The sequence below is a fragment of the Ictidomys tridecemlineatus genome, chromosome 14 (genome assembly GCF_052094955.1).
Source record: "Ictidomys tridecemlineatus isolate mIctTri1 chromosome 14, mIctTri1.hap1, whole genome shotgun sequence".
In the NCBI taxonomy this organism is placed as follows: Eukaryota; Metazoa; Chordata; class Mammalia; order Rodentia; family Sciuridae; genus Ictidomys; species Ictidomys tridecemlineatus.
Window position 1 is genome coordinate 21,576,687 of NC_135490.1, and position 26,544 is coordinate 21,603,230.

At 32.4% G+C, this 26,544-nt stretch overlaps 1 protein-coding gene across 15 annotated transcripts in view; it reads right to left on the reverse strand.

The window, feature by feature from the left end:
- The window catches only part of Nek1 (NIMA related kinase 1), a 158,141-nt gene that overhangs the window by 118,624 nt on the left and 12,973 nt on the right, over positions 1 to 26,544 (reverse strand). For 13 of the 15 annotated variants that reach the window (XM_078030974.1, XM_078030972.1, XM_078030979.1 and 10 more), the window contains 8 exons: positions 24,421 to 24,518; positions 20,119 to 20,202; positions 17,051 to 17,118; positions 16,830 to 16,916; positions 15,815 to 15,869; positions 13,339 to 13,539; positions 9,636 to 9,696; positions 6,210 to 6,361 (listed from right to left, as the gene is read on the reverse strand). In XM_078030974.1, the coding sequence (XP_077887100.1) occupies positions 6,210 to 6,361; positions 9,636 to 9,696; positions 13,339 to 13,539; positions 15,815 to 15,869; positions 16,830 to 16,916; positions 17,051 to 17,118; positions 20,119 to 20,202; positions 24,421 to 24,518 (806 nt within the window). Of the gene's footprint in view, positions 1 to 6,209; positions 6,362 to 8,015; positions 8,035 to 9,635; positions 9,697 to 13,338; positions 13,540 to 15,814; positions 15,870 to 16,829; positions 16,917 to 17,050; positions 17,119 to 20,118; positions 20,203 to 24,420; positions 24,519 to 26,544 lie in introns of those variants that run through there. The other 2 variants (XM_078030976.1, XM_078030980.1) reach the window with 2 other exon arrangements.

The following is a 26,544-nucleotide window of genomic DNA, read 5'->3' on the forward strand; positions in this document are numbered from 1 at the left end:
CCACATAAAAATAAAACAAAGATGTTGTGTCCACTGAAAACTAAAAAATAAATATTAAAAAATTCTCTCTCTTTAAAAAAAATTAATAAGGTTAATTTTGAAACTATAGCTGTTAAATTATATTGCTCACAATATATAAAGAATAACTAGAACCAGGTATGGTGACGTATACCTGTAATCCTGGCAGCATGGGAGGCTAAGGCAGCCTCCTGCCTTAGGATCACAAATTTGAAGCCAGCCTCAGCAACTTAGTGAGGCTCTAAGCAAGTTAGCGAGACCTGGTCTCAAAATAAAAAATAAAAAGGGCTGGGGACGTGACTCAGTGGTAAAGCACCCTGAGTTCAATTCCTTATACAAAAAACTAAACAAAATCCTACAAAGGCACAAAAGTTTACTCGTAGTGAAAAAAATTCAAAAAGATATTTAAAGTTTCTGTTCAAAAGGAAAGCATGATAGATAATGTAAATGGTACATAGTGCATCTTCTACATTTGTGGGTTCCATATCTGCACATTTATAGATCCAAAATATTTTTTTCAATGTATTTATACTGAACATGTCCAGACTGTTTTTTCTTGTTATTATTCCCTAAACAATACAGTATACAACTATTTACATCAGCACTTGCATTGTATTAGGTTTATAAGTAATCTAGAAATAATTAAAAATACATGGAAGAATGTATAGATGTTATAAACTAACACTATGTCATTTTACATTCAAGAAGGACTTAAACATGTGTGGATTTGGGTATTTGCAGGGAGTCTTGAAACCAATCCTCAGAAGATATACCAAAGGTTGACTGTATTTCCCTTTTATGAAATGAAATTATTTGGCTTCAAATGAATATATTATTTAACGAGTCCAGTATTATTTATTTATAAGAAAATAATAAAATATATAAAACCATCTAGTTGGTTCATAAACTTATAAAAAGAGAATGATTCTAATATGCTTTGGCATTTTTACTAAATGACCACCATAAACCAATCTATTTTACTGTTACAATATTTTGCCTCAAAGCTAAAATGTGATAAATAATACTAAGTTTAAAACTTGATTCCACTCTCATGACTTCCTGACAAAATAATCCAAGCAGTAAGTCGCCAGAACCGTCATATCACACACGCTCACTGTATTACTAGTCCCTAACTCCTAACCTCCAATTTTGACTAGTTATTTCAATTCAACTTCCATTTAAACTAACCATGTACCTTACCACTTAACCCAGAAAAAGACACTAGAATTGATTAAACGCATGCTCAAAGATTTAAAGAATAGTGGCTTTCAAACTTTTTCTAAAAGCAACCCACAGTAAGAAATATGTTCCCACCTGAACCTAGAGAAGAAATGTATGCACATGTATACACATGTCCAAAGTTTCATAAAAAGTCACTACACTTTATTTACTAAAATGATTTTGTCACAATTAGTGGATAGAAACCCCCAGTTTTAAAATAGTTATGAGAGACCTCTGGAGACACTATTTTTGAAACACAAGAAATAAAAATTGTAGATAATGCTCTTCATAATATTTTAAAGACTCAGTTAACTTTTTCAGGCATGTTCTATGTATAAAGAATTTAAATTAGTGGATATGGGGAGTAGGGGTATAGATCAGGGGTAGTGTGCTGGCCTAGCACATGTGAGACCCTGTGTTCAAACCCCAGCATCAAAGGTAGGGGGGTAGTAAAATGGTGACAAGTGTTACCCAGGAACCTTGTTAAACACACACACCCCACACACACACACACACACACACACACACACACACACACACACATATATATATATATAAAACAATGCCATAATCAGAGCACTAAAGTTGATTTCATTGTTAGAAATGCTATTAGGTTCCAATAATAATCATGGTTTTCAACTTCCACGGTTTTCTGATTTTCCTCCTTTGTTGATATGAATATTCAAAAACAATTTGGTTGTCTTTTAAAAACAATATATAACTGATTATCTTGGTTTTGGTAAATTTCAGATTTAGGTAAACACAAATAATTATATAGCATCACTGGCCACAACTGTGGCATGGGACACTGTACTCATTACCTTAAAACACTTAAGTGTCAGCAAATGCTTTGAAATATTATATTTTATATAGGTTTATTTCTTTTTATTTTTTATTTTAAATTTATTTACTTATTCTAATTTGTTATATATGATAGTAGAATGCATTTCAATTCATAGTACATATATAGAACACAATTTTTCATGTCCCTTGTTGTACACAAAGTAGATATATATATTTATTCTATAAACTCCAAAAACTCTTACATAATCATCTTCTGTAGAAAGAAAATATATAGTATAAGTATTCCACGCAAATAAATATTATTTGGCAAAAAGAAATAAAACAGTGACACATGCTAAAACATGGATGAACCTATAAATACTATGCTAAGAGAAGCCAGCATAAAAGACTACCTATTATACTATTTCATTTATATGGAAGAATCAGAATAAGCAAATATGTAGACACAGAAAATAGATTAGTGATTGCCTAGGGTTGTGGCAGGAGTCCTTCTCCCATTAGTAACTGCTAATGGGAGAATTTCTTTGGGGGAGGAGATTGGTATGTGCTAAAATTGGGAAAATGACTACCTAAATCTGGGAATATGCCACAAATCATTTAACTGCAAACTGTTAGTGGGTGAATTATACAGTATGTGAAATATATCTCAATAAATCTCTTTTTAAAAAATACATATCTGCTGGATACACTGTAATCCAATAAATAACTTAGGAGGCTGATGAAAGAGGATTGAAAGTTCAAAGGATTAAAAGTTGCCTGGGTGACTTGGCAAGACTCTGTTATAAAACAAATAAAATAAAATGGTCTGGGGATATAGCTTAGTGGTAGAGTGCCCTTGGGTTTATATATTGGGTATGCACGTGTGCATGAGCACATACACACACACACACACACACACACAAAAACCCAAATCAACAAACAACACAATAAAAAATACATGATTTCTAAGAGTTTCTGAGTCATAATTTTTGGACTCAGAGTTCTACATTATATATTTTGACAAGTTCTAAAGGTTACTTCGTGTAGCCAATTTAGCACCAGTATATTTGTGAATCACAGATACAATATTTAACCAAATAATTAAAAAGTATGAATTTGAATAATACAGCAATTTGGTATAAATGACTAGATTTTATACTAGTATGGGACTAGAAGAAAAGGCTTACCTAAGATATAATCTTGGGTAAGTTACATGAAGGTAGATTTTCATCTTTTTTACATATAAAACATTCAAGTAATCTGAAAATAAAAATGCCACACTGTTCCTCTGAGATCATGTAGGTATTTTCAGAACACTATTTATACACTGAAGAAAAAAATATAATAACATAAAACATCTACACTTAAAAAATCAGAACCAAAGTACTGAAATGTATTCATGGAGCTCCCTCTGGTGGCTTAATAACCACTCTTGTTTTAGCTGTTAATTAAAAAACAAGCTGTGATTATAGGAACTAAAGCAAAGAAAGTCTTCTGATACGCAAATATTTTGATGAAATGCTGAGTAATGCAACAAAACACATCTTTTGTTTTCCTTATAAATTTCTCATTTCCAAACTAAAAATTTAAAAATTCCAGCAAGTCTTATAAATCTAAATTTAAAAGATATTTTGTAATTGCTGGGGGAAAAAGAAGTCTTCTAAACAAATACAAATCCTGTAACAATCAAGGAAAAAAACTTTAAGAATCATACTTAAAATACTTTAGAAATTTGGTAACTGTTCCCCCCAACCCTGTTTAATTCTTTTAACTGTTAGGATATTTGAAATTTTCTTCATACATTTATTTGTTATGTTTTCTTGTTTTTTTTTTTTTCTGTTTATTTTCCTTTATTTTTTTCTATTTTTTCATTGTGGTAAAATATATAACCACACTTACCATTCTAACTATTTTTAAGATTCAATACTGTGGAATTAAGTACATTCACATTACTGTACAAAGAAATTTAGTTTTAAGTGTTCTTAACATAAGCTATACAATATTCCAAGTACTAATATTATTTAGTTTTCAATGGTGAGGGTTAAGAAAATAATGCTTATCTTCCTAAAAAAGCTTGAGACCAATGACTTCTCCTGAAGCCCAAACATTTGTAACTATCATCTGAATCACCTGTCTATTATTCAGAATATTTGATAGATGGCATCAATTATGCAGAACATTAGGAAATGGAATCTCAAAATTCCACAGCATGCTGGTTTTTTTTTTTTTGAAATTTTTTTAAATATTTTATTTCTTAGTTCTCGGTGGACACAATATCTTTGTTAGTATGTGGTGCTGAGGATCCAACCCGGGCTGCACGCATGCCAGACGGGCGCGCTTCCACTTGAGCCACATCCCCAGCCCCTAGCATGCTGTTCTTGTATAATAAATAAATATTAATTGAAAATGCGGGAAACATTAAGAAAAATAACATTATATGATTCTAAAAGATACATGACAAAAACAATTATATATCTATTTTTTTTTAAAGAGAGAGAGACGGAAAGAGATTTTTTTTTTTAATATTTATTTTTTAGTTATCGACGGACACAAACAACGCATACCAGGCGAGCGCGCTACCGCTTAAGCCACATTCCCAGCCCTATATATCCATTTTTAAGATGCACAAAATATCTTTATTTATTTTTCTTTTATTTTTTTGTGACTGAGGATGGAACCCAGTGCCCTCACATGTGCGAGGCAAGTGCTCTACCACTGAACTATAACCCCAGCCCCAGAAATTATATATTTGACTACAATACTGCTCAAAGGTGATGAACCTTCTATTATATCATTAGTTCAGCTCACCAAGATTCTAATCTCTAAGTTCTCTCAGACTAATACATGGCCATCTAGAGATAAGATAACTCTATTTCTAGAGTCCAACAAAGTATGTATTCCTCATTGATAATGGCATTCTCTGGCCCTCACCAATAGTAGTTTTCTTCCCTGGGAGGGCAGATATTATACATGAGTATATTCCAAATCTTAAGATGGATTTCAATTGTAAAAACTATATATCTCTTTTTAAAAAAAAAAAAAAAACAATATTTATTTATTTATTTTTATTTGTTTTTAAAGAGAGAGTGAGAGAGAATTTTTTAATATTTATTTTTTAGTTTTCGGCGGACACAACATCTTTTGTTTTTTTGTATGTGGTGCTGAGGATCAAACCCGGGCCGCACGCATGCCAGGCCAGCGCGCTACTGCTTGAGCCACATCCCCAGCCCAAAACTATATATCTCAAAAATTAACCATGAAATAAATTTATTTTGAACACACATTTTACTGAACTCTATTTAGAAGAACATATTCCAAGGAATTTAGGATCCAGGACCTGAATTTTTTTAAAAGGACATTTGTAAGAATACAACCAACGTAAATTATTTCATTTCAACAATATGTAATGCAACCACAGAAAAAAGTTATCCCTTTAAAAGTTACTTCCCTAAAAATAGTTAATAAATATTTTAATTTTCTCTGTTCAAATCACTGTGTAATTTTTGTCTCCTGACTCCATCCTGACTTATATAACTTATTTGAAGACTCATTTACAGTAATCATTTGAAATTATTTTGTGACAGATTTTTACCAAAGTGATGGATTATTCTGACTACGAAGTTTAACTTGTTCATACAAATATATACAGATAGGTGTGTGTATGTACACGTAGTCCCAAACAGGTCCCATATATCACAGCACACAATACTGACATGTAAAAAACATTAAATTTTCTACAACTGACACTGGGTTCTTGCGCATGTAACTTAAATGTTTTCAAAATCTAAAATATGATAGAGTAGACTGTATGACTATATTCCTTCCAGCTCTATGATTTAATTTGTGAGTATCATTTACAAAATTTCTCCAGATGTTTATCAAGTATATCACAGATATTTACTTCTTTCATGTACAAACAAAATGGTTCAACTCAAGTCATTCAAAAGTGATTACATTTATAACATCACTTTATTTTTACTGCTCAAACTAGTTTCTTAATATATCTATTAAAAGTTTCTGCAAGACTTCTGTAAGACTCCTTAGTATTAGAAGACTAGTACAGTGGAGAACAGTAATGTTCCTTGATAATTAATAAAAACAATCCCATGAATATCAAGATAACTCAACTGAGCTACTATAAGACCAAATTGATTTGTTGCTAATCAGAGTTTGTAACATGATCATACCTGTTTATATTTTTGAAGTGGTTTCTTTTCAAGTAATTTTTTATCTCCATGTTTCTTATATGTTAAAGGTATTCCATATTTAGCAGCAGGCTTTGTGATTTTCTGAGCAGGCATAACAGAAACCAAGCTTTGTCCTGAAGTTGGCCTTTTAGCTACATAAAAAGACATAAAGAATTTTTATATTAAATTTTTAATTAAAATTTTTCAAGATGGCACTTTTTCACTTTCTCAATTACAGCATTTGAAACTTTCTATAAAATACCTTATTTATTCCTGAGCATATATCAATGACAACTATTTTACACTAAATCCACCTTTGGAAAGAAGCAAAGAGCCAAACTCCCCTAAGATGCTGAAATTCCTCATATAAAAAAAAAACCACCCTAAAATTGACTGGGGGTAGGAGGGTTGTACGTATCTGTGAATACAAGAAAAGAAAGAAAGAAAGAAAGCCCAATAAATTGTAAATTCTAAGTGGGTAAAGTTTATGGTATATGAATTCTACATCAATAAAACTGCTCAAAACAAATTTTAATTTTTTTTTTTTATAAATTACTTTAAAGCCAAGCAAAGTGATATATTCCTAGAATTCCAGCTACTCAGCTACTGAGGCAGGTGAATCGAAATTCAAAACTAGCCTGGGCAATTTCATGAGATCTTGTCTCAAAATAAAAAAAGATAAAAAGAGTTAGAGATATAGCTCAGTGGGGAGAGTGTCACCTCCCAGTCCCTCAAAAAAAAAAATAATAATTATATTAAAAAATCAAATCATAAAATTCAAGAGCAACTGGTAAACATTAATTCCATCACTATGAGCAATTTTCCCCCCTTCATATATGGTCTGAATAATGTTTACACCTAGAAGAACAAACACCTTAAAACATTCATTAGCTTAAGGCACCACAAGATAGGTATCTTTATACATTGTTGGTAAAAAAATAAATAAATTAGCCAAACTTTCTGGAGGACAAATCTATATCACAACCACTGTTTATAAACTGACTTTAAAGAAATAATCAGAGAAACATAAAAATTTATGCAAGAGAATAAACCTTACAGCATTATATATTTAATCCTCATTGAAGCCAAGATGAGATTCGGTCTAAGAACAATAAGTTGAAGAAAAGTAAAGAAATTCAAAGGAAATTCTACTATTTATTCACATCTCTCAAGGATATTAAATGAATCCAAAGAGTATGAGCTACATCACCCTTACCCAAACCCTCTTTCCTCTTCTATTTTCCACATCTGCCAAGGTACCTCTGTGCTCAAACTCCCCCACAGCCTGAGTAGGAGCTTGCTTTCTTTCTTCCTCTTCCAGCCCACTCTCTAGCTCAGGATTTTATCATGTGCTAAATCAATTTAAATCAATCTTTTCCAACAAGTATTCTTCCTTTTTAGGAGGTGAAAGGAGAAAAAAATTTAACTGGTAGTTTACAATAAAATACTACCATTAAACTCAGATCTTCAAAGAAAATGTAATTGCAATAGAAAGTGTTCATCATAATAATGTGAATTAAAATAAACAAAACTTTCTTTATAACATAATTCTAATTCAAAGTCATTATGAATATGTCATCACAGAAAAATATATCAAATAACAGTGTGTGTTAAAATTGGTATATTTTTTTCTTTAACATTTTAATAATGAATACATATCCATATAATTTAGTAAACTCTTTTAAAAACAAAAAAATGTTAGCAATTTGGTTGGCATGTTAGAGACTCAGAAATAATTTATGTTGATGATGTGTTACACAGTGTGATGGGGTAAGGTTTTCAAATCATATAATTACATACACTGACCTGGAAACTAGTAAGTGTGAGAAATTCAACCACATGATCAAATTAAGAGATTCAACCTACGATTGAATTAGAACACAGATATACAAAGTCACGATACTGTAACTTGGCTAATTGTACTAAAATAACCACAAAAATGTGTGTGCCAGAAAAGCGACTGTAGGCACAAATGCATAAAAATGATGATTCCCAAGATACAGATATGAATAGTTCCCAACCCCGTTCCAGAGCAGAGGGAGAAATATTTATCTGATTTTTGAGTACTTCTCAGGTTTAGTGTCAAGGTTGCCTCTAGCAAGAAACAATGTAGAGGCTGGAGTCCATAAAAATATTTATAAACCCACTAGCAATACCACCTTCTTTTAGCCCCATAGTATTGAACAATTCCTTCTTTCAAATGCTTTTAAAACAAATGACTTTCTCTTTCAAATTCCTACATAGATTTATCCACATGGAAAGAATGTCTTGACTGATGTTGGGTGTTTTCAGCTTTTGACAATGAGCTTTTTGATTAAGATTTGACTTATGAAGCTTGACTGCTAGGAGAGATCATGCCAATTCTGTTATTCTTAGTCTCTTGTGAAATTCTGTGTGGAGTGAGTTATTTCTTAGGGACCTACACACTATACAATGAGAATGAGTTTAAGGGTCATTAAAAGGAGCTAAGTGGAGTTGGGAATACAGGTGAGAGGCAGGACACTTGCCTAGCATGCTGTGAGGCCACGTATCTCCAGTATCACATTAAAAAAAAAAAAAATACAGCTAGTCTTCCTGAGAACAAACTGCCATGCCATTTCCATTCTATATGGACTCATGTTATGATAGTTATATGTATTAATCTAGCCAAACTCAAAAAAATATATTCCTCACACCTTACATAACCTTTCAATGATTTTAGAAATCACACCTTTCGATGATTTTAGAAATCTATTCTGAATCTATGCAGGAAAAAATAGTTTCCTTCTCACACAAATGTGTGTGTGTGAGTATATGTGTGTATGTTTATGTATATCCATGCATTTATATAGGTATAGATATAGTTAATAACCACATAGGCAATTCTACAAATTTAATGCCAGTAGTCACACTCAAAGGAAAACCTATGCTTAATAAATTCATATAATTTAAGAAAATTTTAGAATATGAAGTATTTAAAGAAAAATAACTTACACAAAGATTTATACCTATACTGGATAGTCTATAACATTCTATAACAATGTTCTTAGCAGAGCATTTGACAAATATATAAAATTGCAAGCCAGGTTTAATTTTTAAACATTTTTTAGTTGTTGATGGTCCTTTATTTTATTTATTTGTAATGTGGTGCTGAGAATTGAACCCAGAGCCTCACACATGCTAGGCAAATGTTCTTCCACTGAGCCACAACCCCAGCCTTCAAGCCAGGATTCATTTAAATAAGACAGATAAGAAACAATTTTTAATTAATTTATCAAAAAGTATTGTACAGTGCCATATATTGTAAGCAATTTTAAGGCATATTTCTTCTAGCTTAAATTTAGCCTACAATCATCCCAATTTATTCTTTTTTTTCATCTATATGACTACATACATTTCTAATATAATTAGGCTTGATTGTCACAAACAGATGAAAAGCCCATTTACCTGTTATAGGCTGTGCTCCAAACTTTGAAAATGTTTTTAGACAAAATTCTTCTGCAATAAGCTTAGATTAAGAAAGGAAAAAAAAAAGTTAAAAAGATTTTAAATTTCCAAAACCAAAAGACCCTATCCATGCATCACAATACAGTTTTTCTTTTTTCACTCATATGCTACCAAAAGAGCTGTTCAAATTAAAACCAAATAATCCATTCAAAAAAGTCTCAAGCTAACTCCCTCTATCTTTTTATTTTTTTTAGTTGTAGTTGAACATAATACCTTTATTTTATTTATTTATTTTTTATGTGTTGCTGAGGATCAAACCCAGCACTTCACATGTGCTAGGCAGCGCTCTACTGCTGAGCCACAACCCCAGCTCCAACTCCCTCAATCTTACCAACTTATTTTTATTACTTCTCCAGGCGAGGTTTCTTCTCAAACTAATCTAATGTACAACCTAGACAACCATTTACCACTTACTTGCTTCGTATGCAAATATTTAAACAAAATTACCTATCTGGAATAATCTCTATGTCTATATGCATTCATATCCATCATTTACTTCAAAATGCTTCAAGAGTCATGTGTTATCTAAAGATACTCAGAATCATTTCAGCATATTCAATGAGTTCACACACAAAAATTGTGAATGTTACTGGATATATATTCTTACATAATGTTTTTCAAAATATTTTTTTAGTTGTAGACAGACACAGTGCCTTTATTTTATTTATTTATATTTATGTGGTGCTGATTGAACCTAGTGCCTCACACATGCTAGGCAAGTGCTCTACCACTGAACCACAACCCCAGCCCTACTCTTACATAATTTCATAAGTGTCTCTTTTTATCCTTACTTTAAACATTTCATTACTTGTTCCTCATCATGTGCAAACATTTTCAGAAGCAAAAAATCACTTACACTTCCTGAAAGGAATTTTCTCTCTCTACTCCAAATTTTTTTTAAGTGTAAAATTATGAAACCAACAAAGATTTAGCTTCATAAGCTTGCATTTTTTGTTTTTTTTTTTTAAACTGGATAAAGACAGGAAAGACAAATGAATTTTCTCTTTTTCCAAGAGAAGTAAGGCCTAGTGGAAAGAATAATCTTATAGCTACAATGGACTAGATTGCAATTGGCAGAAAACCATAACCTAAGATGGTTTTCTTTCCCATTAAAGATCACCTATAGGGGGATGGGGTTGTGGGGTTGTGGCTCAGTGGTAGAGCACTCACCTAGTATATGTGTGGCCTGAGTTCGATCCTCACACCACATACAAATAAATAAAGGTATTGTGTGTCCAACTTCAACTAAAAAATAAATATTAATAAAAAAAGAAAAAGAAGATCACCTATAGGTCTCAAACCAATAGAATTAGTATTATCGGGACTATTAGTTATACAAATTCTTAAGCTTTACCTCAGAATTACTGCAACAGAGATTGTGGTGGGTGAACCTGGAAAACCCCTCCAGGGGATTATGATGTGTGCTAAACTTTAAGAAACCAGTACAGTAAAGGATAAGTGTAGGTTAAAGTGGTTTACAGGTATTATAGAGCAAGTATGTGAATGTTTTCTCTTCTGAATATCTGCATTTTTTTTCCTTTATGGATGAAAATGGATGTTTTATGATCTCCACCTTGCTCCAAAATTGAATAATTTTTCTTACTGAATATGAGTCTTTCCTCTTGTTTACAAGCTCATGTGAATTGAGAGATAAAATCATAGAATCCAGGAAGATTCTGGAATCCTTATGTTGTGCTAATACAATAGCCACTATATATGTCTATCTTTTGAATTAAAATTTAAAATAAGTGTAATTTAAAACTCAGCCCCTCAATCACACCAGCCACATTTCACGTGCTCAACAACCACAAGTGGTTAATAACTATAATGTTTGAAAATACTGATATATGCAACAGCTTCATCTTCACAGAGTATTCTACTGGACAGAACTTACATCCACGATTTGTCAGGTCACATTCAGGAAGAAATGCCAGGGTATACAAGATTGAGAACTAGGCCCTAGCAACCTTGGCTTATGGCACTGAAAAAATTTAGTTATTAAAAATTAAAACTGTACAAACCATTACAAAAATACTAGAAATAAAAGTTACAGTAAAATCACAAATTGTGTCAAAATTACAGCCTTAAAAAAATTACCACATACTGGGCACAGTGGCCCATGCCTATAATTCCAGCTATTCAGAAGACTGAGGCAAGAGATCACAAGTTCGACCCTACCCTCAGCAGTTTAGCAAGACCCCGTCTCAAAATAAAAAATAAAAAGGGCTGGAGATGCAGCTCAGTAGTAGAGTACCTCTGGGTTCAATCACCAGTATAAAAAAGAAAGAAAATGTCAAAAATTTTCTCTCCTGAACATGAACAAGTAAAATGTAACAAATAAAAAATGAACTCAAAGAACAAAAGATGTAAGTTTTCATGAAAAATGAAATCTAAGAGGTACTTAAATACCAATGAGGAGGGTCAATGTATATATTAAACATGTAACATTAAAAATTCCATTTGTTAATAATCATAATCTGCTCATTCCTCCAATGAATTTTGCATATTTCAAGCTTTAATATTTTCCCTTGTATTGCTAGCTCACTGAATTCCAGTATTTTGGCCTTGGATTGAGTGTCCTAATTGCTTGAATGGGGCATAGAAACTTTTAACAAGATTAAATGAAGTCACTGTTCTTCTCTAGTAGCTGTCCCCAAAACAATACACTACATCATAAAACTGTCCCTATAAATGTTACTTATAACAAAGAACTCTTATAAGACACCCACATCTCAGAGGTTGTTGCTATGTTCTATACAAGTAAACTTTAACTTTCAAATTTTAATTGGCTTTCTTGCTTACTAATGCATTCTTTTGGTATTAATAGTGAAATCCACATCTCTGTTTTCTGAGGAGCATTTGTTCGCAGGAATGTTCTCTTAAGCCAGAAGGATATAAAGTTACACAACCATGATTTTACTACAAATTTACAAAATTGCTTAAGGTTGGTTATTTTAATTAACAAACGTTATATTAAACAAGAAAAGTAAAATAATTCCAATTTCAAAGGATCATATTTTTATGAGTAACTCATGCTAACTGACTTGATATACACTGATTTATAAAACTGGTCACATTAAAATTCAGTTCAACTCAACAAATATTTATATATTTGAATACAAGAGGAAAAATCATGAGTCAATAATCTAATACACATACATAAAAATGCTCACAGAACAATCATTTCCAATCATTTTTTTGTCAAGTAAAATATAATTTTAACCATATAAAATCATGTTGATAGTATATTTATATAGTATAACAGATTGATATATAGATGGCATCTAATATATATTAAATATTTGGAGCACTTATGTGCTAGACCATTGAGCATTCTATTGTACTATCTTAAATTCTCCTAACAATCTTACAATATAGATATATTTATAATCCCACTACAAAGAGAAACAAAAAAGGTTTGATAAATTTACAGTTAGGAACAGAGAAATGATGTACAACTGGAAAAGCAAAGAGAAAGAAATGGAGTTACGTAAGATGGAAAAAGGAAAAATGACACCAATATAGTTTGAAAAGGCATCTCATTCCCCAAGGTTCTGATATGCTTTCCATAAAAACAAAGTGCAGATTCTTACTAAGTACCGTAACCCTATTGATTAATTTTAATTATAAAAAAAAAACATACCTGAGGTGAGAGAAACTTTTCAATGCGCTTGGCTATAAAACCTTTCTCCAATATGGAGTTGACTGATGGTCTATCCCTAGGATTTCTTTTAAATAACTGAGAGAGCAAACTGCGGAGATCATAGGAATAATGCAAAGACACAGGTGGGAAAGATCCAGATATTATCTTCAGTACCAGGTTTTTCATATTGCCAGCTTCAAACTAAAAATCCACAAAATAAATCAACATATATGAAACATAAAGAAACTGAAACTGGGATTATCATCAAGGAGAAATAGTTTTTTCCTATTAACAGAATAGAAATATAACGCTCTTTCAAATAATCTAATCAGCATGTGTTCTTCTGCATATCTATAAATTTATTTCAAAATGAATATTAGTTTTCAGAAAACAAAATGTGATAATTTACTCTAAGAGTAATTTTTACTTATTCAAAATGCTAAGAAATTAGATAGAATTATTAATGAGAGATTTTAGACAATAATCAAGATGATTAAAAACTATGTCTTTGAGGTAGGAAAATTAGGGTCTAAGAACCAGAAAGGAGGTGATGTGGTTGTGGCTCAGTGGTAGAGTGCTTGCCTATCAAGTGAGGCACTGGGTTCAATCCTCAGCACCAAATAAAAATAAATAAATAAAATAAAGATCTAAAAAATACAATAACATTATTTTAAAAAAAGAACCACAAAGGAGGGGATGGACAACAATCTTTTAGTCTTCATTTAAAACCTTTATTCCTATGCTTCTGTTGTAATATCTAGAATAGATATTAAATATAAAAGTATTTAGGCAAAATATAACAAACAAACCTGCTAATTACTTTCCTATTAGTCAGTGTCTATTATAAATTTTGTGTGTGATGCTCCAAGCTATAGAATCAGCAATATGGCAAACATTCCAACATAGAATACAAGCTATGTTAAGAGTAATATACAAGCCAGGTTCAGAGGCACATGCATGCAATCCCAGCAGCTCAGGAGGCTGAGGCTGGAAGATGGTGAGTTCAAAGCCAACCTCAGCAAAAGCAAGGTGCTAAGCAACTCAGTGAGACCCTGCCTCTACATAAAATACAAAAAAAGGATGGGATTGTGGCTCAATGGTTGAGTGCCCCTGTATTCAATCCCCAGTACCCCCCAAAATAAATAAATATATAAAGAGTAATATATATTTTAGGATTAAATACAGTATAAATTGAAGTTTAAAGAAAACAGAGGTAGGGCAGTATAAGATCTAAAGATTTCATTTTGAAAAACAAAAGCAAAATTATACTTTTGATAACTATGCTAAAATAACAGAACCCTTGTATACTCCTGATATGTTAAAATACACATTGAGTTAAATGTGCCATAAATTAAACATCAGCCATTATAACAATTATAGAGAGTTCCATTAAGTGCTAAGCTCTCCCAGAACATTTTAAGTATATCACTCAGTTTATAAAAATTAAGGTCAATTTTATAGAAATATCTGTATACCTACATAGGAATCCTAAATGCATAAAAAATATGATCCTCCGATGAACTTTCCTTTATGTCTCAACTAATAAACTCTTCATAAATAAAGATTACATTACTTAGCCCCAGGTGTCCACTAAAGAGTAAATAATATTAATGAAAGATTTAAACACATAAACATTTAATGTTTGTACCTAAAATGATGGTATCACAGAAAAACTAACCAATTCGTTTAAACACATATCTGATAAACACTATTCCACATCACTTTGGCAGCTTCTGCATTTTTTTTCCTTAAGAAAGAAAAAATGAAATCTAAGCCAATATAGTTGAAGTATACACAGCCATTAAAAAGAATAACAAAGAAAAATAGATCCCAAATAATAAAAATAGGCTCTAAAACTGCTAAAGCCCCAAGATTCTTTATATTTTTATGTATTTTCTTAAATTTTTGGTAACAAAAATTTTTTTTTGTTTAATCAGTGGGAAAAAAATGTTAAAAATAATTTTGAAATGAAAAGTGATTAATATTAAATCTATTTGTGAAGAGTATTCTTCCTTTTTTGTGTATTTTTGTGCTGCTTTAAAAAAAAGATAATAATAATAAATACTCTGACTTAAGGAATATTTAAATTGATAAAGCTCTTGGATGAATGTGTTGAATGAAGTTCTTTAACTTAAATAACTTAAGTGATTTTAAACTCAAATTATTTGGGTACTCTGAGAGAACTTGCTAAAATGAAACTAATAAAAAAATTTAAGTTTAAACTGCAAATTTATAATAAATAAATTTAACATTGAGGACAAAATATATTCCTATCATCAGAAATAACAGAAAAAAGTATAAAATATGTAACAGTAAATATATAACATATATATATATATACTAAGGGTAAATCAACTTAGATTCATACTTCAGAAAATACAGCAAATTTAAAAACTGACTTAGAGAAACATTTCTAGTATATGAGGTCATCTGAAAGATAATAAAATTTAAAAATACTTCAGAAACTTGTACTTACTGCATGTTTAAGTGTACACATCTCATAAAGGACACAGCCTAGAGCCCAAATGTCACTAGAGAAGACAAAAATGAGAAATTTCTTCTTAGTATATATTTAATTTTTTTTTTTACATTTAAAGGAAACAAAAGCAGCATGGGAATGTTTTAGAAAAAGATATACTAGATAAAACATTTCCTTTAAAACTGAAATTCTCAACCATCATTAAATGACAAGAACAGCTGTCTCAGATTAGAAAATATTGTTGTCTAAATAATCATTTTAAAGTGTCATTAAACAATTAAAGATTTAAAAGAAAAATATCAAAACTTTCATGTCCATTCCATGTAGTTATTTTTATTTTGCAAGTCAAGTGACCTTATTCAATTGTTTGCAAAATGCCATGATTTTTAAAAATACTACAAAAGCAAAACATTATTTTAATTAACATAAAAAATATTAATTTACTAAAATCAAATCTAAAAGAAATCTATAAAAGCCAACTAACATTTCTTGATTGGGATTTTTCAATTAGAAAGAGGAACAGAAAATAAAGGGTGACTAAAATTCAGTGGCAAGGCTGCTCTTTCCATCCACATATTACACAATCTGTTAAGTCATAGTTCAGATCAGTGATTATGGATATAGGCACTAGATAGTTAGTTTTGATACTGGCCCCACCACTTAGTAGGCTGAGTAATTTCAAAGAAGTTAGTCTATCTCTCAGAACTTGGTTTTTTAATACAGAAAGTGTTTAAAACAATATCTGACATATAGAATGTGTTCAACAAAACTTAGCTATAATTCAATAGGAACTGACTATTGAGAACATTCTATTTCCAATTATAACTTAATAAAGTGATTCTATCTATAGTTCCTTTTTTTATAATTTCCTTCATCATATATATATATGTGTGTGTGTGTGTATATTTATATTTACATATGTATGTTATTGATTTTAGAATAAATCTCAAGGTTCACAAATAGAGTATAACAGAAAAATTTAAAGGAAAGATAGCATATCATTTTAAAATACCTTTTATTATTATACGGTTTGTTTTCACAGATTTCAGGTGACAGATAGTATGGAGTTCCTATGCAAGTTCGAGCCAGCTCTACAGTACTAGAACAACAACAAAAATCATAGAAGAAACTTAAGATGTTAAAGACATAATAAATTTCCATATATACATAATCATTGATTAAAGTTTCACTGAAGATATTATATCAAAACAAAGTTGAAAATTGATCTGTTACCTATTGAGAACTCTAGCAATTCCAAAATCCCCAAGTTGTACTGTCCCATCTTTGGTTAGAAATATGTTCTGTGAAAGAAAGAAAGAAAAAAAACACACCCAAATATTATTACAGTCCAGTTCATTGTCTGAGTCAACAACGTTTTTCATAAAAATTAAGCCAGTAAAAAAAAAAAAAGCTTGAATAACTAAATTTTAACATGAAAAGAATAAATGTAGTCCCCTACCTCATATTGTACACAAAATTAATTCCAAGTGGACTCTAGACATAAAAACAAAAAATATAAAACTCCCAGAGAAAATTTTAATTGGGATAGGCAATGGTTTCATACACAATACCAAAAGCACAAGCAAAAAAAAGAAAAATAAATTGGATTTCATCAAAACTAAAACCTTTTGTGCATCAAAGGACACCATCAAGAAAGTGAACAGACAACCCACAGAATAGGAGAAATGTACTTGCACATTACATATCTGAAAAGAACCCTTAAAGTCAGCAACAAAAAGACCAAAAAAAAATCCTATTCAAAAATAGGTAAAGACAAATATTTAAATAAAATGTTCCATTTAAATAAAATATCATGTCTATAAACTCATAGAGACAGAAAATAAGATTCATGATTGCCAGGATCTAGTTGGAAAAGAAATGAGTTGTGACAACTAACTGGTATAGTTTCTTTTGGAGTCATAAAAATGTTTGGGAATTAGAGACTGGTGATGGTTTCAAAACTCCATGAATATATTAAAAATCATTAAACTGTACACTTTAAATGAGTGAATTTTATGATATGTAAAATATACATACCCTGGAAACATCCCACGCACCAAAAACCTGCCTAAAAATTCAAACTAGTCTAAATGTAACCAGTCAGCCTTAAGAGTTTCCAGTAATTTAACCAACTATTTTGCATTCATAAATATAGAATTCTAATGTTTGGTAACAGAAATTAAATTTCATTCTTTTGGGGGGCAGAGTGTTTGACCACGGATTGAACACAGGGTCGGACACTGAGCCACATCTATAGCCCTATTTTGTATTTTATTTAAAGACAGGATCTCACTGAGTTGCTCAGTGCCTCGATTTTGCTGAGGCTGCTTTGAAGGTGTGATCCTCCTGCCTGAGCCTCCCAAGCCACTGGCATTACAGGCATGTGCCACCAAGCCTGGCATTTTCCAGAGGAAACATTCTCCTATCAAAAATGTAGAGCATTGCCAGGCGTGGTCACGGTGCACATCTGTAATACCAGGGACTAGGGAGGCTGAATTAGGATCACTGAATTCAAAGCCAGCCTCAGTGACTCAGCAAGGCCCTAAGTAACTTAGTGAGACCCTGTCTCTAAATAAAATAACAAAAAAGGGTTGGGGATGTGGCTCAGTGATTTAGTATCCTGTGAGGATGGCCTTAGGCCTGAGCTTAAACAACTCCATTTTAAAAACTCCAGTTTAAAACCTGCAGTCTCACCAGGCACATCCAACAGATCCCTCCAAAATGGCCTCAAACAAGTTACTTCCCCTCACCCTGATAAACAGAGTGAAGCCTCTGGCAGGCTATCCTTGCCTGATAAGAGGGAAAGGTGAGAAGATCAGGGTGGAGACCACCAGACCAGATGTTTCTGACCCCAGAGTAAATGATGTCATGGAGAAATCAGATGGTAGATGATAAGGATTGAAAGGGGGGTCAAAAGCCCCAAAACTTAGTATAAATAATAGAGCTAATGAACACGGATTCAGCCAGACGAAACAAGGATGCACTCAAGCTGGAGGCCTATTGAGGACCTGATATCCCATCACTTGTCATCGTTTCCTGATCCTCTGTGTGATCCTCACTGCTCTCAAACTCTTGTCTGGACCCTGGTGAGAGCTACAACTTCTCCTACAACCCCCTCCTCAACCAGTTGTCCACTCCACTCCAGGAAAAACCTGCCTTGGTTCCGGACCTGATCACTGCAGTCAGAGTGTACATCTGCTGGACATAAAGTCTAAGGCTTAAGACTTTTGATCTGACATTTGAACTTTAGCATGCAGAGGGAATATCTATCATTAGCCTGTCATGAAAGTGTGTTTTACAGTGCTTAGAATTAATCTAGAATTGTTTGCTGTAAATTAATTAATTCAGAATTGTTTACTGTGAGTTGATTATGTCTATTGCAGTGCCTAGCATTAAGGATTGTCGTTTTCTTGATTAAGAACCTATAGAGTGAAATTGTATTGAGTACTTTGAGGGGATAAAGCACTGAAAGGGGCAGAAGCGCATGGACATTCTTTATTTCTCCCCTCGACTGCATACATTGCAATTCTGCCCCCTCACAACACATACCTGGGTTCAATTCTCAGTATCAAAAAAAAAAAAAATACAGCATTAATGAAAGAAAAGTGAGCCTCACCAATGTACAACACTGTGAAGTTTCATAATAGGAACAAACAGAACATCCTAAAATCTTTCGGAGAAAAGAAATAAGGATAAGAAATTATAATGGCTTTAAATTCCTGAATAGTAAAACAAAAAGCCAGAAACCAAATGAGCAATATCTTCAAAATTTTATAGGAAAACAATTCCCTACCTAGATTCTTTGTTTGTTTGTTTGTTTTGGTTCTACCCAAAGCCACACTCTCAACTCTTTTTATTTTTAGAGACAGAGTCTCACTAAAATGCTGACGCTGGTCTTGAATTAGCAATCCTCTTGGTTCAGCCTTCTGAGTTGTTGGAATTATAGGAGAGTGCCACCATCATGCCCAATCTCTTAACTGGAAGTTTATTCCATTAATGAGAAATAGAATAAAGTAATCTTCAGACATGCAAAATCTCAAAAATTCTACCTCCCATACATTCATTTTTTATTGTGTTCCATCATGGGGAGAGAGGAAATCAAAGAGAGAAAGATATGAAAAAGCAGGCGATCTAACAGAGGATTATTAACTCCAAAAGAGAATTTCTAGAACTAGATTGAAGGAGGAACAATGAAGAAAGACAGATAACACAATGCACATTGAACAGAGTTCAAAATCAAGCTCAATACATGTTCCATGTCCTTATCCATTCAGAACTTACTAGTGACAGAATAAACATACCTGTGATTTTATGTCTCGATGAAGAATTTTTCTATCATGTACATGTTTCAGAGCCAAACATATCTGTACAAACCAGTCCAAAATCTAGGAAGAAAAATCAGATCTGTCATATCTTTTAAAAGTTACATATCATGGTATCTTTCCTTGACCATTGAAAGGATTCAGGAACATATGGGGTTAAGGAAAACTAAGTTGCTAAAAAAAATTGGGGGCTACAATTTCTTTTTATTTTTATTTTATAGACACTAACATTAAGTAGATATTCAAGTAAACTGACTTACAGAATGTGCAAGAACACATACTAAATCTTAAATGAAAGAGATACTATTGAAGCATCTCATAACTCAAAGTATGGAAAGAAACTTGAGTGAAAAATGTAATTTATATTTTATAATAGTATGAAGATAGGTGACTTTTCTTCATTTTTTCTATAATGCTTTTTTCAATATAAACAAAAATCACACACACAAAAAATAAGGCTAGAAAATGGGAAGACATCTCTCACTTTTCCTTTCCCCTTATTCACCATGTGTATATAGCCTCTGGGGCTAGCAATTTGGAAGTTTAAAAGGACTTAATTTCTACCTCGATCCTAACACCAAAATAATTCCAAGATAATGGCATTTTTAAAAAATACTTATGTTTTAATTGTAGTTGGACACAATACCTTTATTTTGTTCATCCATTTTTACGTGGTGCCGAGGATCAAACCCAGCGCCTCGCACGTGCTAGGTGAGAGCTCTACCACTGAGCCACAACCCCAGCCCCCTAAATGACATTTAAATTTTTTTTTCTTTTAGTTGTAGACAGACACAATACCTTTGTTTTATTTATTTATTTTTATGTGGTGCTGAGGATCAAACCTAGTGTCTCACAAGCACTCTTCCACTGAGCCACAACCCCAGCGGCAAAGTCAATGGCATTTTTAACATGAAAATCAAACTGATAAAAGAAAACATAGGCTAATTTTTTATAATCTTTGAAGCAGGACTTCCAACACATGACAGAAAACTATTAATAGCATAACAAAGACTGATAAAGTTGACTACATAAAACTCAAAACATCTGCATGGCAAAATATATAATCAAATTTAGTAATAATTATTAAAAAATACTGCAGCATGGGCTGGGGTTGTGGCTCAGTGGTAGAGAGCTTGCCTAGCATGGGTGAGGAACTGGGTTCGATCCCCAGCACCACATAAAAATAAACAAATAAGAAGCCAATTTGGAAAGCAGTATGGAGATTCCTTGGAAAGCTGGGAATGGAACCACCATTTGACCCAGCTATTCCTCTTCTCAGACTATACCCAAAAGACCTAAAAACAGGATACTACAGGGACACAGCCACATCAGTGTTTATAGCAGCACAATTCATAATAGCTAGACTGTGGAGCCACCCTAGATGCCTTTCAATGGATGAATGGATAAAAAAAATGTGGCATACATACACAATGGAATATTACTCAGCACTAAAAAATAATAAGATCATGGCATTTGCAGGGAAATGGATGGCATTAGAGCAGATTATGCTAAGTGAAGTTAGCCAATCACAAAAAAACAAATGCCGAATGCCTCCTCTGATATAAGGGGGGTGACTCAAAATGGGGAAGAGAGGAAGAGCATGGGAAGATGATTACCTCTACATAGGGAAGAGGGAAAGCGAGGGAGAAAGGGAATTGCATGGATGGTGGAAGGAGACCCAAACTGTTATACAAAATACATGTATAAAGATGTGAGAAAAAGAAAAAAAAAGAATAGAGAGAAGTGATGGGAGGGGATGAGAGGGGTTGGGGACATAGGAAGGATACTAGAATGAAACAGACATTATTATTACTGTGTGTATATATGTGAATGCATGACCAATGTGATTCTGCAACCTGTATACTCAGAAAAATGAGAAATTGAGAAATTATATCCCATCTGATTCAAATGTATGATATGTCAAGGTCATTGTACTGTCATATGTAACTAATTAAAACAAAACAAAAAAATAAACAAATAAAATAAAGGTATTGTGTCCATCTACAACTAAAAAAAAAAAGGATAAAAAAAACTGCAGCATAATTGACAGATTGCTGATTCTCCATTACGTAAAAGTTCTTCCAAATCACTGAGAAAAATACTGACAGCCAAAATAAAAAGTGTATAAAAGGCTGGAAAGGCAAACACAAAGGAAAAAAAGCTCAATAAAAACCTACATAAAATACTAAATCCCCTCCAAATTGAAAATAACAAGGTATCATTTTAACCGAACTTGAAATAATTTATAATATCAGTCAGATATAGGAAAATAAGTCTTTTTATGCCCCATTTATGAGAAATTTAATTCTAATCACTTCAAATCAAATTTTAGATTCACATACCATTTTAAATGCAAGTTAAATAAATAATTGCAATTTCAAATTTATTCTACAGATATAGTGTCAGAAATACCAAAATACATGCATAAGAATGTTTGTTATAGCACTATTAGATCCAAAAATATTTTAAATAACAGGCCACAAAGGAGCGTGAAGTACATTGTGATACATATACTAGAAATATTCTGCACCCATTGAAAAGAATGAAGCAACCAGGCGAGGTGGCACATGCCTGGAATTGCAGTGGCTCTGGAGGCTGAGGCAGGAGGATTGTGAGTTCAAAGCCAGCCTTAGCAAAAGTGAGACACTAAGCAACTCAGCGAAACCCTGTCTCTAAATAAAATACAAAAAATAGGGCTGAGGATTATGGCTCGGTGGTTAAGCGCCCCTAGTTTAATCCCTGGTATCCACCCTCCACAAAAAAAGAATGAAGCACATTTATGTATAGTTTATATAGTGTTAACTAAAAAGAGTTGCAGAATACATAATATACAAGATGCATAGTATACTCCTATATTTATAGCACATACTTGAGCTCTATGTGATTATAATTTGTGTGTGTGTGTGTGTGTGTGTGTGTGTGTGTGTGTGTGTGTGTGTGTGTGTGTAGGAAGGAAAGAAGGAATAAAGTTAGGAAACAGTAGGACAGCTACCAACCAGAAAACAGGGTTTACCTCAGGAAAGTGGATTTGCAGAGAATTAAATAAAATGTAACAAACTTTAGTTGTTCAAATTTATAGATATGCAAGTAAAATCTGGTGGAAGATATTATGTTTTGTTTCCTAGCCTTGGAAAAATAATAAATAGTCTTTAAAAACCCAATCCAAGATTCCTTATGAAAATTTCTAGACAAAAATAAATTCTGTGGCCTTAATAGCTATTTGATACTATAAGACTCTAAGTTTTCAGAGCAAATTCAATTAAAATTAAGAAGGGGTGATAATGAGAGATGAATGGAAGGAATTTAGAGAAGGAAAAAAACACAGAAAATGAAGAATATTTAAAGAAGTTAGGACTTGAACTGAACTGGAAAAAAATAAAGGCAGCTTATTAATAACAAAGAGTTAGGGGAAAAACATTACCAAAATAAAATAAGTAATCAGAACAACTATAAAGACAATGAGATAGATATATAAACATACAGCCTAGTGGCTAACACAAAGTACCTGCTCAATAAATATCTCCTAAATTAAACAAATGAGGTGGAAATTTAGGGAATAATAGAAAAAAAATAAAGCTACTTAGATAGGGTAGGGCTATACTTTATTGATCTTGGAAATCAAAACAGAGATTAGATTTAACAGTTGCCAATGCAAGCCTTCCAGAGCTAAAGTTATGTAGCAAAGCTACCTGTTGGGGAAGATTTGATCTGGCAGCAGTAAACCATATTGTTGGGATCCTGAAAAATTAAACACCTAAAATGAATAAATAAGTTATATATATATAGTCAGGTGTGGTAGCAGGTGCTTTTAATCCCAGCTACTCGTGAAGCTAAATCAAGAGGATCACAGGTTATACTCAGCAAGACCATGTCTCAAAATAAAAAATAAACAGGACTGGGGATGTAGTTAAGGGGTAGAGTGCTCACCTGGCATGTGCGAGGCCCTGGGTTCAATGCTCAGTTAACACAAAGAAGAAAAAAATATACAAATATACATACACACATAGGATACGTGTAAATATACATAATACACATAGGATGTAACACATTAACATATAAAAATATATTGTTACAGAACTAGAAATGAGATAGAGAACTATACAAAAGTGGGAGTTAAATAGTCAGATATGTGCCAAAGGTATTGAATATACCAGGCTGCCCTAGTTATTACAATTAGCATTTGTAGTTAGAAATAGCTACACACATAAATAACCAAATAGCTCATTTTTGAGCTATTTCTCAAAAATAGGGTAGGAATGAAGCTCCTAAATACTCACTTACCTGATCCTCTTGAAACAAAATGCCTTTCTGAGCATTTATCCGCTTAAACAGATCTCCTCCTTCACAATAATCCATCACTATGTAGAGAGAGCCATTTTCTACAAAATAAAACATTATTCCATTTTTTAAAATGTATATCAATGGCCCAACTAACTTAAAAGTACTTAAAAATTTACTAAAAAGCAGCCACTAAGCAAAAAGTGCAGAACCACACTCATAAGAATTAAGGTGCAAGTTTCAGGTACACTGTTATAAAGACTGAATAATGACAAGTTATGTGCACTCAATCATGTTTTTTTTTTTTTTCCAAATCCAAGAATACACTATCCTATTGAAGAAAGGTGTTCACATTAACTTTAACATCTCTGGAATACAGATAAAATGCAGAGATACTTGATTTCATTCAATAATGAATAAAATAAGCTTCTGAAATGTCATATGCAAAATCATACTTTTCTACCTATTTGTCAGATATGAGTTATCTTAGTTTCCAAATGACCATTAATCTTCAGTTTTGTTTTACCCACTTGAATCAATTACTTATAAAATAAATGTGATAATATATATTGTGATAAAATCTGAAGAGCTTTCTTACATTTTACTCTCTTTAAAAAATGGTGTATAACTTGTGAATGAACATGATGAAGGGGCACTACCTTATTTACCTTTATATCCTGATTCATAGAGAAAGAGACTTCCATGTCTCTTCCATGGTGAAAGGGACTAGAAACACTTTTTTTTTTTTTTTTGGTACCAGGGATTGAACCCAGGGACACTTGACCACTAAGCCACATCCACAGCCCTATTTTGAATTTTATTTAGAGACAGGATCTCATTGAGTTGTTTAGCATCTCGCTGTTGCCGAGGCTGGCTTTGTACCATCTCAGCCTCCCAAGCTATTGGGATTACAGGCCTGTGCAATCACACCCAGCTTAGAGAAACATTTTTAATCATTCTTTGCACTCCTATGTGGCCAATATAATTTCTTAAATTTATTGAACCACTACTTACTAGTGCAACTATCATAATTCAAAGCAGAGTTTCCCACTTCTCATTTCCTTACTATCTGTTATGGCTTTATTCTTAGTAATATTTATTTTACACTTTGTGGTGGTGTGTTCATGCTCCTATATCATATTTTGCTACACTGCTTAAAATACACTGTTAGAATTGAGAACTTGTAACTGGGCATGGTGGAATATACCTATAATCCCAGCAGTTTAGGAGGCTGAGGCAGAAGGATCGTGAGTTCAAAGCCAGCCTGGTAACAGTGTTAACTCCAAGAAAAGAACAAAAGTATGCCAAGGATAGCAAAAGAATTCTACTGTTCTGTAACCTCTGAATTTTGTACCATATGTATATAATAAAAGATAAAAACAAAAAAATGTGTGTAGGGGGTGTTAATAGGACCTGAGAGAAGGATGGAGAAGCAATCCTCCCTTTAAAGGAACGGAGCTTTAATATATGGACTCAGTAATATATTTTGCCACTAGATATTATTTATTTTTTAGATTAATACTTATTTTAAATGTAAGTTTAACAGAACTGTCTTCTCTGTAAAGCAAATACTAATCTATTCTTTATTCCAACATCTTATCACCAACTATTTACCAGGCATTTTGCTAGGTATATACAAATACAAGACACTATCCTTTATCACCAATAAGCTTGTACAGTAATAAAGGCCCTCCCCAAAGTCAAAACAATAATTCCACCTAGAAATGGCTTAGAGTTATAGTCACAGGCTAAAAATCTATATAAATCAAATGATAAAACCCCAATGAATGTTAGAGAAAAATGGTAATGGGGACTGATTTATAATCAGTAAAGCATGTACTCTTGGTTAGCTAACCCAATAGCCAATTAGAGCACTCTTTTCCCTTCACCATTCCTCAATTTAGAAGCTAAAAAAAAAGACAGATGTTTTAGCTCCCGTTTCCCATCACAATTAGAGGTAGTCATCTGACTCAGTTTGGGTCAGTAAAATCAAAAGTAATTCTGAAAAGTGGCTTCTGAGAAAGCATTTTTCTGATTAAGGAACAGAATCAAGATGCGCTGCTGTTGCTACTATTTCCTCTTCTTTTGGCCTTGGATGCAGACATGTGCCTAAAATTGCAAGTGCTA